The sequence below is a fragment of the Lepidochelys olivacea genome (genome assembly GCF_965140295.1).
Source record: "Lepidochelys olivacea isolate rLepOli2 genome assembly, chromosome: 9".
Lineage (NCBI taxonomy): Eukaryota > Metazoa > Chordata > Testudines > Cheloniidae > Lepidochelys > Lepidochelys olivacea.
Genome location: NC_140419.1, coordinates 3,899,370 through 3,914,261, shown reverse-complemented (window position 1 = coordinate 3,914,261; position 14,892 = coordinate 3,899,370). Strand labels below are relative to the sequence as shown.

The window sequence follows — 14,892 nt, the reverse complement described above, 5'->3', positions numbered from 1 at the left end:
AGGTCCCTCGTTTTTGAAAAACCTTGGCTGCATGTATATGTAAGAGGACTGTCGTCCCCTTACTAACGTTCGGGGGAAGGGGCGTTGGCTAGGTCCCAGTACTACAAGAATGGGGAGAGGCCAGTGCTCCAGGTCAGCCTGATTGACAGGGTTAATCAGGGAGTCAGGAGGCCAGGGTGGGTCCTGTCCTCCGTGTGAGCTGGAATTGCCTAGGTCAGACAGAGTGGGGCCGAGCTAAGGAGAGAGCCGGGGCCCAAGCTGAGCTGGGGAGCAGAGCTGGGCCAGCCAGAGGGGCCAGAAAAGCCGTCCAGGACGCAGGTCAGAGCTGGGAGCAGAGTCACGGAAGCAGCCCACAGAGCAGACCTGGCCTGGGAGCAGGGCTCAAGCCACAGAGCCAGAGGGGCCAGAGCAGCAGCCCGGGGGCTGGAGGCCGAGCAGCAGCCGCCGTGCTGAGGCAGGGTGGAGCCAGAGCTCGAACCGTGGAGCTGGGGCTGGAGCAGTCTGGAGCCGGGTGCGGAGAGCAACTGGGGCCAGCCAAGGGGGGACCCTGGGCAAAGGGCCCAGCGCAGAGAGACACCCCCAGCCGAGGGTCCTTGGAGGCCAGACTGGGAGGGGGATCTTAACCCAACAGGGGGCGGACACTGTGAAGAAGGGTCTCACCGCCCAAAGCCCAGAGGTGTGTGGCCACCACCATTGCAAGCATCCAACCCGCAGCATCCGTGTAGCACAGCCAGGGCCTGGGCAGGGGCCACAGGCTGTGAACTGCCCTGACATTCCAGAGACGCTGTTTGTGATGTTCCCTGCCACAGAGCGGGGTGATGTGTTTCCTTTCACCTTTCCTATTTTTCCTTATTCTTTTTTTTTTTTAATTAATTGTTGATTAAATAACTTGCATTTGCTTTAAATTGTATGTAATGATCAGTGGGTCAGGGAGGTGCCCAGTGCAGAGAGAGCACCCCGGAGTGGGGACACCCTAGCCCCTGTCCTAGGTGACCGCAGCAGGGTTGGGGGTCGAGCCCCCCAGAAATCCTGGGCCCAGCCTTGTTGGGGTTACGAGGACTCTGCCAGACAGGAGAGTGGAAGGGGAGTTCTCAAGGGCAGGGAGGCCTCTGGGTAAAGGAAGTGGGAGCGAGGACTCAGATCCTTTCGCTAGTCCACTTCACCGGGGTAGTGCAGAAGCCAGGAAAGTTTCCCACAGTAGTGTGACCATTCCCCTGCTTACATATAGTTCATCACTTGCATGTGTTTCGTTACTTATGATGCCCCAGTAGGTCTGATTCTTCCTTCACATCCAATCTTCAATGCTTTCTGTTTTTAACTACATCCTTGAACACCATGCTATTAATTTTGCCTGCCCATGCCTGTTGTAAGTTGAAAGCTTAGCACCTGCTGTGAGACCCATCATGTTAACGAAGCAAGCCTTGTGTCAGCTCTGCCCTTTTTTACTTCTGAACACCCCATCTGCATGCTTTACATCAATAAAGATTAAGCTTAAAACGCACCACACCGGGGGCAGCTGAAGAACACACCAGCTTGCAAAGATAATTCTGCTGCATCTGCATGTGACAAGGGTGGAGTTGCAGGGTGGTGAGCAATGCAATGGCATTCTCAGGGCGAGGGACAGCCAGCCATCTGGTTCCAGTCCAGTTATGAACACAAGTCGTCCTTTTATCCAGGCCCGAAGGAACATGTTTTCCTCTTTTTTTTTTTAAACCTTATATAAACGAACAAGAAGCGACAAGAAAATATTTGGCCTCCAGATCGGATAGGCCACAGCCAGACTCTGCCCTGCATTTCAGTTAGTACACATGGGTTTGGCTTCCCACCCAAGGGAGGAGAAAAGGACATTGATGATCTGGGATCAAGATACCAGTTTTGTTGATATAATTATTCAGTGGAGAATCCACGATCCTGGACGTCAGCCTCGGAAGGTCAGTTAAATGCCCAGTTGCAGTGGCGAGGAGGTGGTTTGGCTGGGCAGTATGATGTGGCTATGGAATGCTGTTTAGCTATCTGCCCCTTGCATGTATACACTCAGACCCCTCTCCAAGATCAGTCCTCAGAGACCTAGGAATTAAAGTCCTTGCTTTGTGGAGATTATTGCCTAGGATTGGTCAGAAACTAGAATAACCAAGGAACTTTGAAGGCTGTGCTCCCTGCAGTCAGAACTGCTATTAAAGACCACAGGCCTTCCCCCATGTAAACGCAGAGTAGCTCTGGAGACTTCAGTGGAGTCATTCCAAACTCATACAGGTGTAACAGAAATCAGAATCGGCCCCCATCCCCTCTTAATGCCTCTGAACACCTCCTTGGGGAAGTGGTTTGATACAGGAACCAGTTCTGTGCAACATCAGTTTATATTAACACCCCTTTAGGATCCAGTCTAGCTTCCTTTGACTTCAGTAGGAGCAGGAACAGGGCCCTGGCTTGAAAAGAAAGGATTGATTCTCTCATCATTACCAGAGCTGTCCCCCCCCTCCCCATTATGACCCTTATCCTCCCCGCAACGGGCTTCGAGGGGAGAGGAGACCTCAACACCCACTTAGGGGAAACTTTACTCTCCCCTTGAAACTGACAAAAGGAGGACTACAGCATTTCAGCTCCAGGCCCCTGGTTCAAATCTAGCCCAGGTGCCCAATCCTGGGAGGTACTTAGGCCCCTTGCAAGGGAGCGGAGGACGGTCTCAGCACCTGGCAGGATCATATCCAGTCATTGCTATCTGGTGGTTGTCGAGTGGCTTTTGTGAAATGAGCTCAGTGGGTCTCAGCCCAACTTGTAACAATCACATTTTATGTTCACACCATAAAAAAAAAAAAAAAAAAAAAAAAAAAACATGCCACCACTGTCGGTAACTTTGTTGCTCAAACAAGGGCCTGATTTTGAGAGCCAAGAGCACCTGCAGCTCCCACGGACGTCAGCGCGGGTGCTGGGTGCTCATGAGATCCGAAAATCAGGACCCAAGTCACCTTTTTAACCTTCCAAGCTCCCTCCCAAGTCAGCATGGAGACACATGAGTGGGCCAGTATGGGGGGAGCTAAGAAACCCGCATGGCTGCACCACTGGGCCTGTGAGTTGATGTAGTTTTCATTCAGGACACTGCCATCAAGAGCGAGCAGACGATAGGTTCTTAAGTCCATGGATTTAGGGGGGAGCTAGTCCTTATATTTAGGTTTATTTCTCATACAAATTGATCAGAGTCCAATACCTTGATTTAAAGGTCATTCAGCACCCTCTACACATGTCCACATGGGGTTTCTGCATCGCTACTCTGTCCAGAGAGCGTGAATGGATGGGCTGTGTCTGGACATGGGCCGAGTCACTTTAATTTGCAGAGCTCCTACCCTTCTTCGGAGACTCAGGGACTGATGTGACTGACAGAACATTCCCATCTCCAGCTGACTTCAATGGCAGCGGGATGATGCCTTCAGGGCTGAAGGCCTAAGTTGTGTTTCATAGATCCATCCCACAAGGCTCAGAGCATTCCATCCCATACAAATACTGTTTATTTTTGTACTGCAATAATTTTAACTTCACTGACCACCAAGATGTTTACCCTCTGGGTGAGGACTAGGGGTGCTATTTTAGACAATCTAAATTAAGAGATTTTCCAAGAACCCAACTCTGAAATCTCTTTATTTAGTCAATGGTAGAGCAAAATCAGTCTTCAAGATTAAAGATAAAAGCATCCCCCTATTTATTAACACTATTACCGTACATTTCTATTTCAACATTTGTCTGGGATACAGGGCATCTGTCAGATGAAAACAAAATGGACAGACCTCCCAAAGAGCATAGTGGGTGATACCTCTAATGAGAAATAAGTTAAATCGTTTTTGCCAGCACAGATTTTGAACCAGTGGCTTTTTCTTGTGTTATCTGCCACTAGGCATCCAAAGGGAATGGATTACCAAGAGAACAGCATTTTCCACTAGTTCTGGCAAATTCATCACAGTCAGAGATGTACACTTAGGATTTTTCATAATGGTAGTATTTACATTTCTGTCATACCATGATCCCAAAGTTCTTTATATTCTCCAACAGATATACAAAGTACACAAGGGTAACTTCCTCCACTACTGAAATTCATCCCCCTGTGAGGTTGAACCCTGCAGCTGTTTAGAACACACAGCAACATTGCAGACGATCTTAGTACCAGAAATTAAAAGTAGTGTGTGGAGTTAAAACTTCTAGTCTCTGTTATACTGGTGCAAATCCAGAAGAAAACTCCATGATTTCCATCTAGTGATTCCAGTTTTACATCAGCGCGAGAGGAGAAACTGGCCTAGTGTAATTACGCAGTTTGAAGTTTAGGCAGGCAGAAAGTAATTTGAGGAGATGGAAAGAATTTGGCACAAGGACCATGGTAAACATTCCTAGTCTTGCAACAAGTGCCAGGGGACCTTTAATGGCTGCAAGTGGTCCATTTCAAGTCTCACGCTGGTGCTAGTGACAGACTATATGGGTGATTTAATCACACTCTCCTGCAGGACTCCTGCATTACTCAGATTACAAAACCCTTTGGAGCAGGGATGATCATTTTATTCTCTGTTTATACAGTGCCCAGCACAGGGACTCCTACGTACCATGAGAATACAACAAATAATAATAATTCCCTTCCTGAACCGTCTGCTCCTATGTTGTATGGCCTTGGTCAAGTCATTTAATTGCCCATGCCTCAGTTTCCCTATCTGTATTGGGGAATGTTTGTGAAGTGTTTTAAAATCCTTGGATGAAGAGCATTATACAGTATAAGAGCAACCTAACAGTAATATCTGTGCACAACAGCAGATTACTGGTAGCAGGATGCGGTAGTTAAAGGGACATTGCGAGGGCAAATTTGTAAACACACTGTAATTTGGCTAAACACCTTTTTAATAAAACTGAAGAGCAATACAAAGTTTTTCAAGTTTTAAAAACAAAAAAATTCAACAGAAGCAACTTCATTTAAAAAAACAAAAAACAAACAACAACAAAAACACCTTCTCCTGCTCTATTGGTGACCTAAAGAAAGCCACATTGTACTAATGCATGAAATCCTCAAAGCAATATTGGCTAGAAACAAGTTATTCTGGTTAATCTGTAATAGTTATCCTAGCCAAAAGAAATGCAGAAAAGTAACAGAATAGAATGGAAAGAGTTTTAAAAATCAAATGTATGTTTACTCTTTAATGATCTATGGTGTTTGAAAGAGAGGCAAGGATATTATTATTCTTCAGAAACCACTTTTTATCCTGACAATACTCCAGTGAGCTTCCTACCCCCTATGTCTAAATCTCTCTTGAATTACACCTGAAATGTATTTAGTGGTGCCAGGCTACAGAAATAGGATTTACACTGTGTCGCTTGTTATGGTGCAAACAGAGAAGAGGCTGAGTAGACGGGCAGACAGAGACATGGTTTAGAGATGGATAGTTAGAAAAAGGTAGCAAGCACTCAGGAGCTGGAAACAGAAAAGCAAATGTGGAAGGAAGCAAAGGCTATTAAGATCGTATGGCAAACAATGCAGGCAAAAGGGGGACAGGAAAAAGACTAAAGGAGGAAATGAGAAGCTAGGAGAAAAGCTGGAGGGTGAGGTTAGAAGGAGCAATTGTTTTTGATCAACCTGTCAGTTTTTTCCAGGAAGTTACTAGTTATTTTTGGCCAAGGATTCCTGACTCGTGAGAATCCGTGCAGGGCATGGGGAGCTCTGTTCTCTTGTGCTGTTCACAGGCAGAATGTCCACAGCAAGTTCCAACAAGGTTACTGACTCAGCAGTTTGTAACCGGGTCATGTCTTGCAATTTCCTACTTCCCCAACCCACATGCATAGCAGAGAAAACCCCTAAAGAGGGCAAAAGCTTTGGCCTCCAGGCTACATTCAGACACAAACCAAAACTTGCCAAGGCAGCAAAAGCAGGCGGGTCATAATTCAAATCAGAGTCCAGAGGGCAAACAGCACCAGTGATCCCCCAAACCCCTCCTACCAAAGCCTAGCAGGCTCTCAAAGGACAGCAGCCCGTATGTCCTGTAATAGACAGGTCAGCCTGTATGTAACAGAAGTACAGACCGTTCAACATATAGCATCTTCTGCTGACGAGATGGGCGTTTGGGAATACACTACAGACCCTTCTCTTCTCCAGGGGCTAGAAATCTTCTTTTATTCCCATTAGTGCCTCTCCCCCTCCCCCCTCCCCATTCTCTATGCTTATTCGTTCTCCCAAACACTGGCCCACCTGGCAACGGCCGTCTCTGGCCGTCCCTGGGGTATTTCTGGCCCAACTGGAAACACTGGAGATCTCTTGGGGAAGCATGAGCATGGGAGGTTTCCAGCTCAGTGGTTCCAAAGAAGGTCAGGGGGCACATCTGAACTTTGGGGTGCTTGGCCAAACGTCTGAAATAGATCCCGCACTAGGGCCCTGATCCAAAGTCCACCCAAACCAATGAGAGGCTTTCAGCTGACTTCAATCAGTTCTGAATCAGGCAGGAGTTCGCTCAGGCCTGGGGCATGCTTCCTTGTATCAACATTTTGTGCAGGAATTTGATTGTGTTTCGTTTTTAAGCCTTTATGGGTTACCGAAAGCCAGAATTTCCCCCCTTACCTCAACTGCCATAGAGTTAAAGGCTGATCTGCTTGTGGGTTATGGTCCAACAGGGTTATACGGTATCATCCATGAACCTAGAAAACCCCACCTATCATTGCAGGGGCGTTTGCCGCGCATATTTAAAAAGACAGAGGCAAGGTACTCCAGTGAATTGGCCAGGATAGCGTAGCAAGTAGCACGGGGCACCAGAAAGCCTCAGTTTCTAAACCCAGCTCTTCCACAGACTCACTACAGGGACTTGGACAAGTGACATTGATTATTGGGCCAGATTCTGCTCTCACAATGGTGTAATGGAGCTACCCCATTGTAACTGAGGCCCTCTGAGTATCATTCGAATCACACGTTTACTGGTGCTGACCCAAAGGAATTACTGTAGAGCTACAGCCATGTGAGATGAACATTTGGCCCTCTGACTCAGTTTCCCCATCTGCAAGGCAGGGATAATAGCAGTTGCCTTCCCTGATTTACAGGGCTAGTGTGTGGATGAGTTTGTATTTATACAGCACCATATTTTGTAAAGCACCGTACAAGTGCAAAGCCTTATATTTTTGATTTATTCTGTTTTGTCATTACCATCAAAGGGTTCATTCCCCTCCCCTCCTGAGAACTAAACAAGCAAGTGAGAGGTCACTAGGAGTGGGATGGAGAAAGCACATTCCATACAGTTCGTTCCCTCTAAAAATGCAAATGACATCAAATCCTGCCGTCCAACCACACAAGGGAATCTATGGAAATACCCAGCAGCCAGTGACCCACCCACTCCTGGCAGAGTGACGGGAAGGAATTGTCCAGGGTACACAGTGGGATGTTTAACCTAATCTCATTTCCTCTTTGGTTTCGAGAGGAGCAGCAAAAGCAAGACACTGCTTGGATCTCCAGAAGGTCTGCAACGTGTTTAGGCAGCAGGTCCATTACAACAACCACCACCAATAAACCCTTCTCCGCAAAGGCACAAAGGAGCTGGGAATGCAAATGCCAAGTACGAGAGAGACCTAGGGTGGGGGGGGGAGGAAGAAGGGTGTCACAGTCGGCCTGCCTCTCTCGCCAGATGTCATTCAAGTGCAATTCGAGAGACAAGGCGGTGAGGGAATATCTGTTGTTGGACCAACTTCTGATGGTGAGAGACACGAGCTTTCGAGCCACACAGAGCTCTGCTTCATCTCTGTATGGCTCCAACGCTGGCCTCTTTCACCAGCAGAAGCTGGTCCAATAACAGACATTCCCTCACCCGTCTTGTGTCTCTAATATCCTGGGACCGACAGGGCTACAACTACACGGCATACATACAAGTGCAATGTGAGTTGTACTCGTAAAGCCGGAAGTCGCTGGCAGCCGCAGGTGCTTGGCAAGTCTGGAACTTAAGGCCCTTCTTGCTAAAGTGAACGAACAGATAACAGGGTTGCAAACAGCAGTTGCCAGAACAGAAATGAAGCCTTCCCCTGCCCCCTCCCTAGAGAGGTGTGCAAGTCTCAGCAGCCAGCAGAACCTGTGTGCAGAGGGGCTATTAGGGGAGGGAGTTCTGCACACCCCAGCCGTGTCCGTCTGCTGCATTGGACAGGACTGTGTGTGGGTGGACAGAGCTGGGGTGAGTTGTGCTCTAATGCATCAACCCTTTTCCCAGCCTCCTCTCTGCCTCAAACTTCCCCCCCGCCTCAACTTCAGGTTTTAGTGGGGTGGGCGGGGGTGTATCCCATGCCCTGGGGAAATTTGCCAAACCCGTTTACTCAGACTTGGCACAGAAAGAGGATTTGGCTCTCAGTACACATACGTCCAGGACTCGTGGTCAGTACAACTCAGGCAAATCCAGTCTTGCACAAGCGACCTGGATCAGTCTCTGCACCTTAGAGGGCCTATCCTGATACATCGTTATGGAGAGAAATTCTTCCAGCTAGCAGATACTCCACTGATGGTTTTGCTAAGCAAGAAAGGTGCTAAACTGAGTGGCTCACTGGAGGCCAAGGCAGAAAAACCTGAGATCAGAAGAAAGGTTTCCATTAAATGATTTTTAAAACTTCCAATTAAAATAGCTGTAGTAAAAAAAAAAAAAAAAAAATCCCCAGAGGCAGTGTCTGAAACCCAAACATTTATACAGCTAATGAGAACATCCACAGTTACATTAGGTGGGGATAGACATGCTTTGAGAAGGAATACAGGCTCAGATTCTTAAAAGGTTTCAGACCCCTAAATGTCCAGTGATTTCAATGCGAGTTAGACCCCTCAATACCTTTGAGGATCTAGGCCATAAGCTCTGGGGGCTGTAAAATCACAAACATTGGCAGGGGGGGCTCAGAGATTGCTGTGGAATATCTGAATCTTCTTTCAGCTCATCTTTTTGAAATGGAGTAGTTCTCAAGTTCACTGTATCCCTTTAAATGAGGAAAACTGACTCGGATGGCAGAAGCAGGAATAGAAGGCAGCCCTTATTTGGCAAACACAAAAAAAGACCCTAAAGCATGGAGTAATTTTGCTGAAAGGGAGCCAGACATAATAGGTTCAATCCATATCCTTCTGTGAACTCTATGCAGGTAGACCCCTGAACCCACAGGCAACCCAGTTAACGTCACTGGATTTGCTTCTCAGCAGGAGAAAGGTTGAAACTACATATTTCTCAGGAAGGTGACTTGAGTGGAGCTCCACATAGGTGAAGGCATCCACCCACGAAGAGCTCACTGCAGGAAGTTCTTCTGGCTTCAATGACACCAGAATTTGGACCAGACTATAACCCTGTTTCTCCAGTGGTATTTCGTTCTAGAGCTGCATATTATGCACACTGGGTTTCTTAACTTCCTGTAAATCCTTTCCTTTGCATTTCCAGCCCTGTGGATTGCAAAGACCTCAAACTAAGACATTACAGAACAGGAAGCAAAGCACAAAATGCAGCTATGATTTTCAGTGGGTCCTTAATCACAGGGATTGATGATTGTCACCCACTTTGTCGCTGTTTAGTTAATACATTACAAGCATTTATGCTTTCAGTACTGACATTTGCTTCTCCATTTGGCTTTGGTGGATTGCCGCAGAATCGCCACCACCAAGCCATGCTCTACATTGGAAAGGGCAGATCTCCACTTAATACCCGCCTTTAGCAACTACAACCTTGTGTCAATTAAATAAGGAAAAGTCCAGAGGGAACGTCCCAGCAATGTTTTACATTTTCAGCTTGGCACAGAATAATTTCCCAAAGAGTCTGTATACTGTTAGCCATAAAATGTCAATTTCTTTCAGGTACCCAGTGGCTCAGCAAATACAGCATCAGCCTTGAATTTAAAAAAAAAAAAAAAAAAAGGAGAGCCAACCTCAGCTGTCCAGGAGATTTTCTGCCCACGGCAAGTTCATTAAAGACACAGTCTTCATGAAGAGTAAACAGTGATGATTTGGGAACAATTATCTGGACAAGGGGCAGATCAGCAGGATTTCAGAGGCTACAAAAACATTGATTCTACTGTAAAGTATTTCATACCACAAAAAATAGACAAGAGGCAGATACAATATGATAATAGAAATCATGTATCCTCTTGCTACAGGGACAGAGAAAGGAGGTGTCACTGAAGTGACAGGGGTTTAAGGTACTGCTGCATTAAAATGAAAAAGCCTCTTGTACCATAACTTCACAGTTGCTGAGTTTTCCTTAAAACATTCCTCGTAAGGCAAGTCATTTTCAACCCTAACCCAGTCCCCTTTAAACTTTCATTAGGAGGAAAGAACATGGATGCTTTAATGATGTACTGAGTTTGAGAGTCCTCAGCCACCAAAGAACAGGAGAAGGAATGTAACTGACATAAACCATAGTAATTCAGGACACAAACTAATGTCTTAGCATAGATAATTGTCCAGGACCAACTTATCAGTACCTTCGAATACCATGGGTTTCAATTTTCCTTAGGCTTTAGGGGGCCAAACACTTGGGTTTCACATTGGCTCATCTCCCCCCTACATCATTCATTATTTTTGCTTCATTGTACATAGTGTTACCAATGAGATGGATAGGGACTGTAGAGACAGGTGAATGGCTGGGTGGGGAGACAGAAGAAGGGGTGGATGGGGAATGGATGGACTGGCTAGTTCCTGACTTGGGTTCACACCTGCTGAAGCTGTTTTCACAGGGCACCCTGAGCCTGATGAATGGATGGCTGCCTCAGTCTCACCTGATGCATGCCACCACAGGTAGACATATGGCTCCAGGTGCCAGATTTTAAAGGTATTTAGACACCCTAAGGAAGCAGATAGGTGCCTAGTAGGATTTTCAACAGCACCGAGGAGTCAAACTCAGACCGATTTCATAAACACGTATGCCTTTAAAGATCTGGCCCCAGATGCTAAGGGGATGGGTAGAAGGAATGAGGAAGACAGACAGGGATGAAGGGAATTAACAGAAAGACAAGTGACTGGATGGAGAGATGGCTGGCATCTCTGTCACCTGGATATACATCTGCTACAAGTAGATGGATGGGGGGAGGGTGGGAAGGAGAACGGATGGAGAGTGGAGAGGGCTGGCCAGGGCCAGCTCTCACCTGGAAGTACACGCATTACAAGTTGGTGTAGGACGCCCTGTATGAAGAGATGTGGGGGTGGATGGTGGAGGGGTGGAAGGAAGCTGGGGGTGGATAGCTGGGGGCCGCGGGCGGACGCCGGGGGAGGAGAGAGATGCGGGGCCCGGCTCTCACCTGGATGTAGGCCCGCTGCAGGTAGCTGTAGGGCACCCGGCGCTGGAAGTCGGCCCGCACCTCCTCGCTGGCGCGGTGCCGGGAGGCGGCCCCCAGCCGGCGCCCCTCGCACTCCCGCAGGCAGCGCGCCCGGCGCAGCACGGAGCCGAAGAAGGGCAGGTCCCCGCCGGCGCCCGGCCCGAGCCGCCCCGGGGGCTCCCGGCAGCCCAGCCCGCAGCGCAGCCGCGCCTCCCGCAGCTGCCGGTGGCTGCTCAGCGCCCGCTCCAGCCAGCGCACCGCGCCCGCGTAGTCGCCGCCGTCACACGCCTCCACGCCGCGGGCGAAGAGCGCGTCGAAGGGCGGCGGGGGCTGGGGCGGGGGCTCCGCGGGGCCCCCGGCGGCCTGGCCCAGCAGCGGCAGCAGCAGAGCCCCCCAGAGCCGGCTGCGCCAGCCGGGGGCCATCCGCGCTGCGCTGGGGGCGGCCGGGCGGGGCTCCCCGGGGCAGAGGCAGGCGGGGGCCGGGTGCAAGCGGGGCTCCCTAGGCTGAAGCCGCGGGGCTGGGCTCCGGCTCCATGTGCTGCTCGGGGACCTCCCCGGCTCGCCGCCTGCTCCTCGCTCGGCCGCCCGGGCGTGAAACTCCACCCCGGGCTCGGCCACCAGCCGGCAGCTCTTAAAGGCACCCGCGCTGGGTCACACGCCCCCCTCCTGCTCCGGAGCGGGGCGGGCAGCGGCGTAGCCCGACTGCCGCGGGCTCCGCCCTGGGAATCGGAGCCGCCGGGGGCTGGGGCCGGGCAGGGTCGCGCTCAGCCGGGAGCTCAGCGCCGGCCCGGGTCAGTGCAGCGCGCCCGAGCCCCTTTCCAAACGGGAGGGAATGGGGAGCCTGCGGCTCCTGCCACTGGCGGGGCCCCCAGCCGGCTTCAGGGGCAGCTGGATCGGGCCCCGCAGCCGCCCACACTAGATCATCCGGCTGCAGCTGAGCAAGGACGAACGCCCCCCCCTCCCCGCTGCCCCAGCCCCATCTGTGGCTCTAATTCACGTCGCCGGCCAAGCAGCGAGTTGTCTTTCAGGCAGTGCCGACTAGGTGCCAGTAGCCATCCCCGTGTTTGGTGTGTTCGGTTCTAGGGCAGAACAGAACAGAAAGGTTTAAAGATGGAGGGACCTACCTAGGGAGGTGGTGGAATCTCCTTCCTTAGAGGTTTTTAAGGTCAGGCTTGACAAAGCCCTGGCTGGGATGATTTAACTGGGAATTGGTCCTGCTTCGAGCAGGGGGTTGGACTAGATGACCTTCTGGGGTCCCTTCCAACCCTGATATTCTATGATTCTATGAAGGAAGCCATGAAGCTGCTACCGGATAGGAGGTGGCGCCAGGGTGACCAGATGTCCCGATTTTAGAGTCCTGAGATTCGGGGCTTCCTCTCATACAGGTGCCTACTGCCCGCCCTTGCCATCGGGTCCCCCTAAGTGGTGCACGAACTTCATTCAAGCCCCGGTCACTACTGAGCCGACCCAAGAAGAGATGTTCAGCAGCATTTAAAGCCCCCGCTGAGGGTCAGAGCCCCACTGTGCTAGGTGCTGTGTAGATATAAAGACCCTCCTTGCCCCAGTGAGCTCACAGTCTGCACAAGTGGAGAAAACTGATGACTAGGTTGTGGGGGGGAGAGGGACTCGTCATAAATCCAAAAAGTCTCCTCAATTTGTTGCAGAAGTACCCCTCTGCAGCCTGTCCCCTCTGGTGCAAAGAAACTGGGGTCGCTCTGATGCCTTTAAGGCATTGGGTCCTGGGAAGATAGGTCAGAGCGGGCTGAGCTGGGGGAGTTAGGGGGATAGAAGATAATGAATAAGTGCTGTGGGAAGGAAGCCCAGTTTGTGTACAGATTTCTAGCTACATGCCCCAGCTAGCAGGGGCAGTGTTTGGTGTGGTGGGGGTTGAGAAGGCAAGGAAGTCCCTCTTAAATGATCTGCTTCATGGCTGTAACATTAAAAAAAAAAAAAAAAAACACTTCCCAGCTGCAGGCAATGTATTTTCCTCTCTCCTGCTCCCTCGACTTCCCTGTGGTTGCCTAACTATTTGCTAAATATTTTGTGACACTCTTCAGTCTGCTGAAGAGTGTCACAAAAGGATTGAGTCTCTGGCTTCTCTGTCCCCCTTCCCACCTACACAAGCCTCCAACCTCTAGGAATTTTGCAAATAAATCATCAGGGATGGGCACAGTGAGCCAGAATGGAGAGGTCTGTGAAGCATCCTCCTCATCTCCCAGCTGTGTGTAGGTCTCTCTCTTCAGGGTTCCCTCTTCCAAAGCTACAGCACCTGCTCTGCCAAAATATTAGTCATTTTGGATTCATTTTAAGGCGGTATTTTCTGTTCAAGCTTCTCATTCTTGCAATGAAGTATTTGGCAAATGCAGCTCAATGAAACATTCAAAAATCGCACTGTACACTGAGGGGGGGGGGGAAAATCTAACTGTAATTTCAACTCATATTGTTGAATCCTTGACAGCAAAAAAGTTTTTAAAAGAAGTTTTGTTGATGTGGGGGAAAGAAGCTTTCACTGCACAGGGCAGACTGGGCAAAAGTCTGTTGGAACCTTTTTTTAGAAACCCAGGATCTCATTCAGTTTCAGACTGTCAGCTCTTTGGGGCAGGGCTCATTATTGATTATGTGTTTATAAAGCACCTCGCACAATGGGCCCACCAAACTGATCGCTGCTGAAATGTAAATGTTTAATAATAATCATGGAAGTAAACCTAGACCAGCCCTGGCAGGTGCCTGTCCAACCGCTTCTTAAAAGCCTCCTGCGATAGGGATTCCACAACCTCCCTTGGAAGCCCATTCCAGAACTTAACGACCTTTATAGTTAGAATGTTTTTCCTAATATCTAAGCTAAAGCTCTCACTGCAGATTAAATCAGTCACTTCTTGTCCTACTTTCACTACAAATAGTTTATTTGACAAAAAGTGCAATTGAAAACTATCAGTGTATTTGACAAAAATAGTTTTGGCCGATCCCAAAACAGCTAGAGGAAGTGATGGTGCTGCCATCCCAACCCCCAGATCCTGATTCCTCACACACCTGCACCTGCACCTCCTGGCTTGAAATGGTTTCTATTATATAAAAGGGTTACAGTTTAGTTTAATAGGAGTGGGAAAGGGTACAGCTGGAATGCATTGTGCCCTGGGTATTCTGGTCTGCTGAATGCTCCCTTGGGGTTAACCAAGGGCTTTGTGGGCTAACCCAGGTGTTCAGGGTGACTCTCTCCCACCTGCTCACAACAGGAGGGAGCATTGTCTGTGCCCACCAGAATAAACCCTCCTCAACTGCTGGCAACAAAAGCACTCTGCTGCAGGCTGTACAGGACTCAATCCTTTCCCAGCACACGCTACGCCCCACTTTGTTACACTGGAGTGCTCAGTCCTTATCTTCTGGACTCCAACCCCTGTTCGCTGGTTTCACCTCAGTTCAAGCCTCTCCTTAGCACAAGGCACCTAGATGTGTCTACTGTAAAACCAAATTAAAGTTTGTTTAACAGAGCTTGAGATAGAGATTCAAATAAAAGCAAGTTAAAAGGTTTGGAAACATAGGGTTACAGGTAAAAAAAAAAAAAAAAAAAACCATAAAACACAGTTGATAGCTTATCTATTTACTAGCAAGTTAGTTTCCTGTGTTTTTCAC

General features: G+C 49.2%; 1 protein-coding gene across 2 annotated transcripts in view; it reads right to left on the bottom strand.

The window, feature by feature from the left end:
• P3H2 (prolyl 3-hydroxylase 2) overlaps nt 1-11,922 on the bottom strand; it is a 124,075-nt gene extending 112,153 nt beyond the window's left edge. The window contains exon 1 of one of the 2 annotated variants that reach the window (XR_014712983.1): nt 11,245-11,922. Coding sequence is in view for 1 of the 2 variants with exons in the window: in XM_084639140.1 (XP_084495266.1) it covers nt 11,245-11,685 (441 nt within the window). In the remaining variant the exon portion in view is untranslated. The remainder of the gene's footprint in view (nt 1-11,244) is intronic. The other variant, XM_084639140.1, reaches the window with a different exon arrangement.
• Between the last annotated feature and the right edge of the window lie 2,970 nt (nt 11,923-14,892).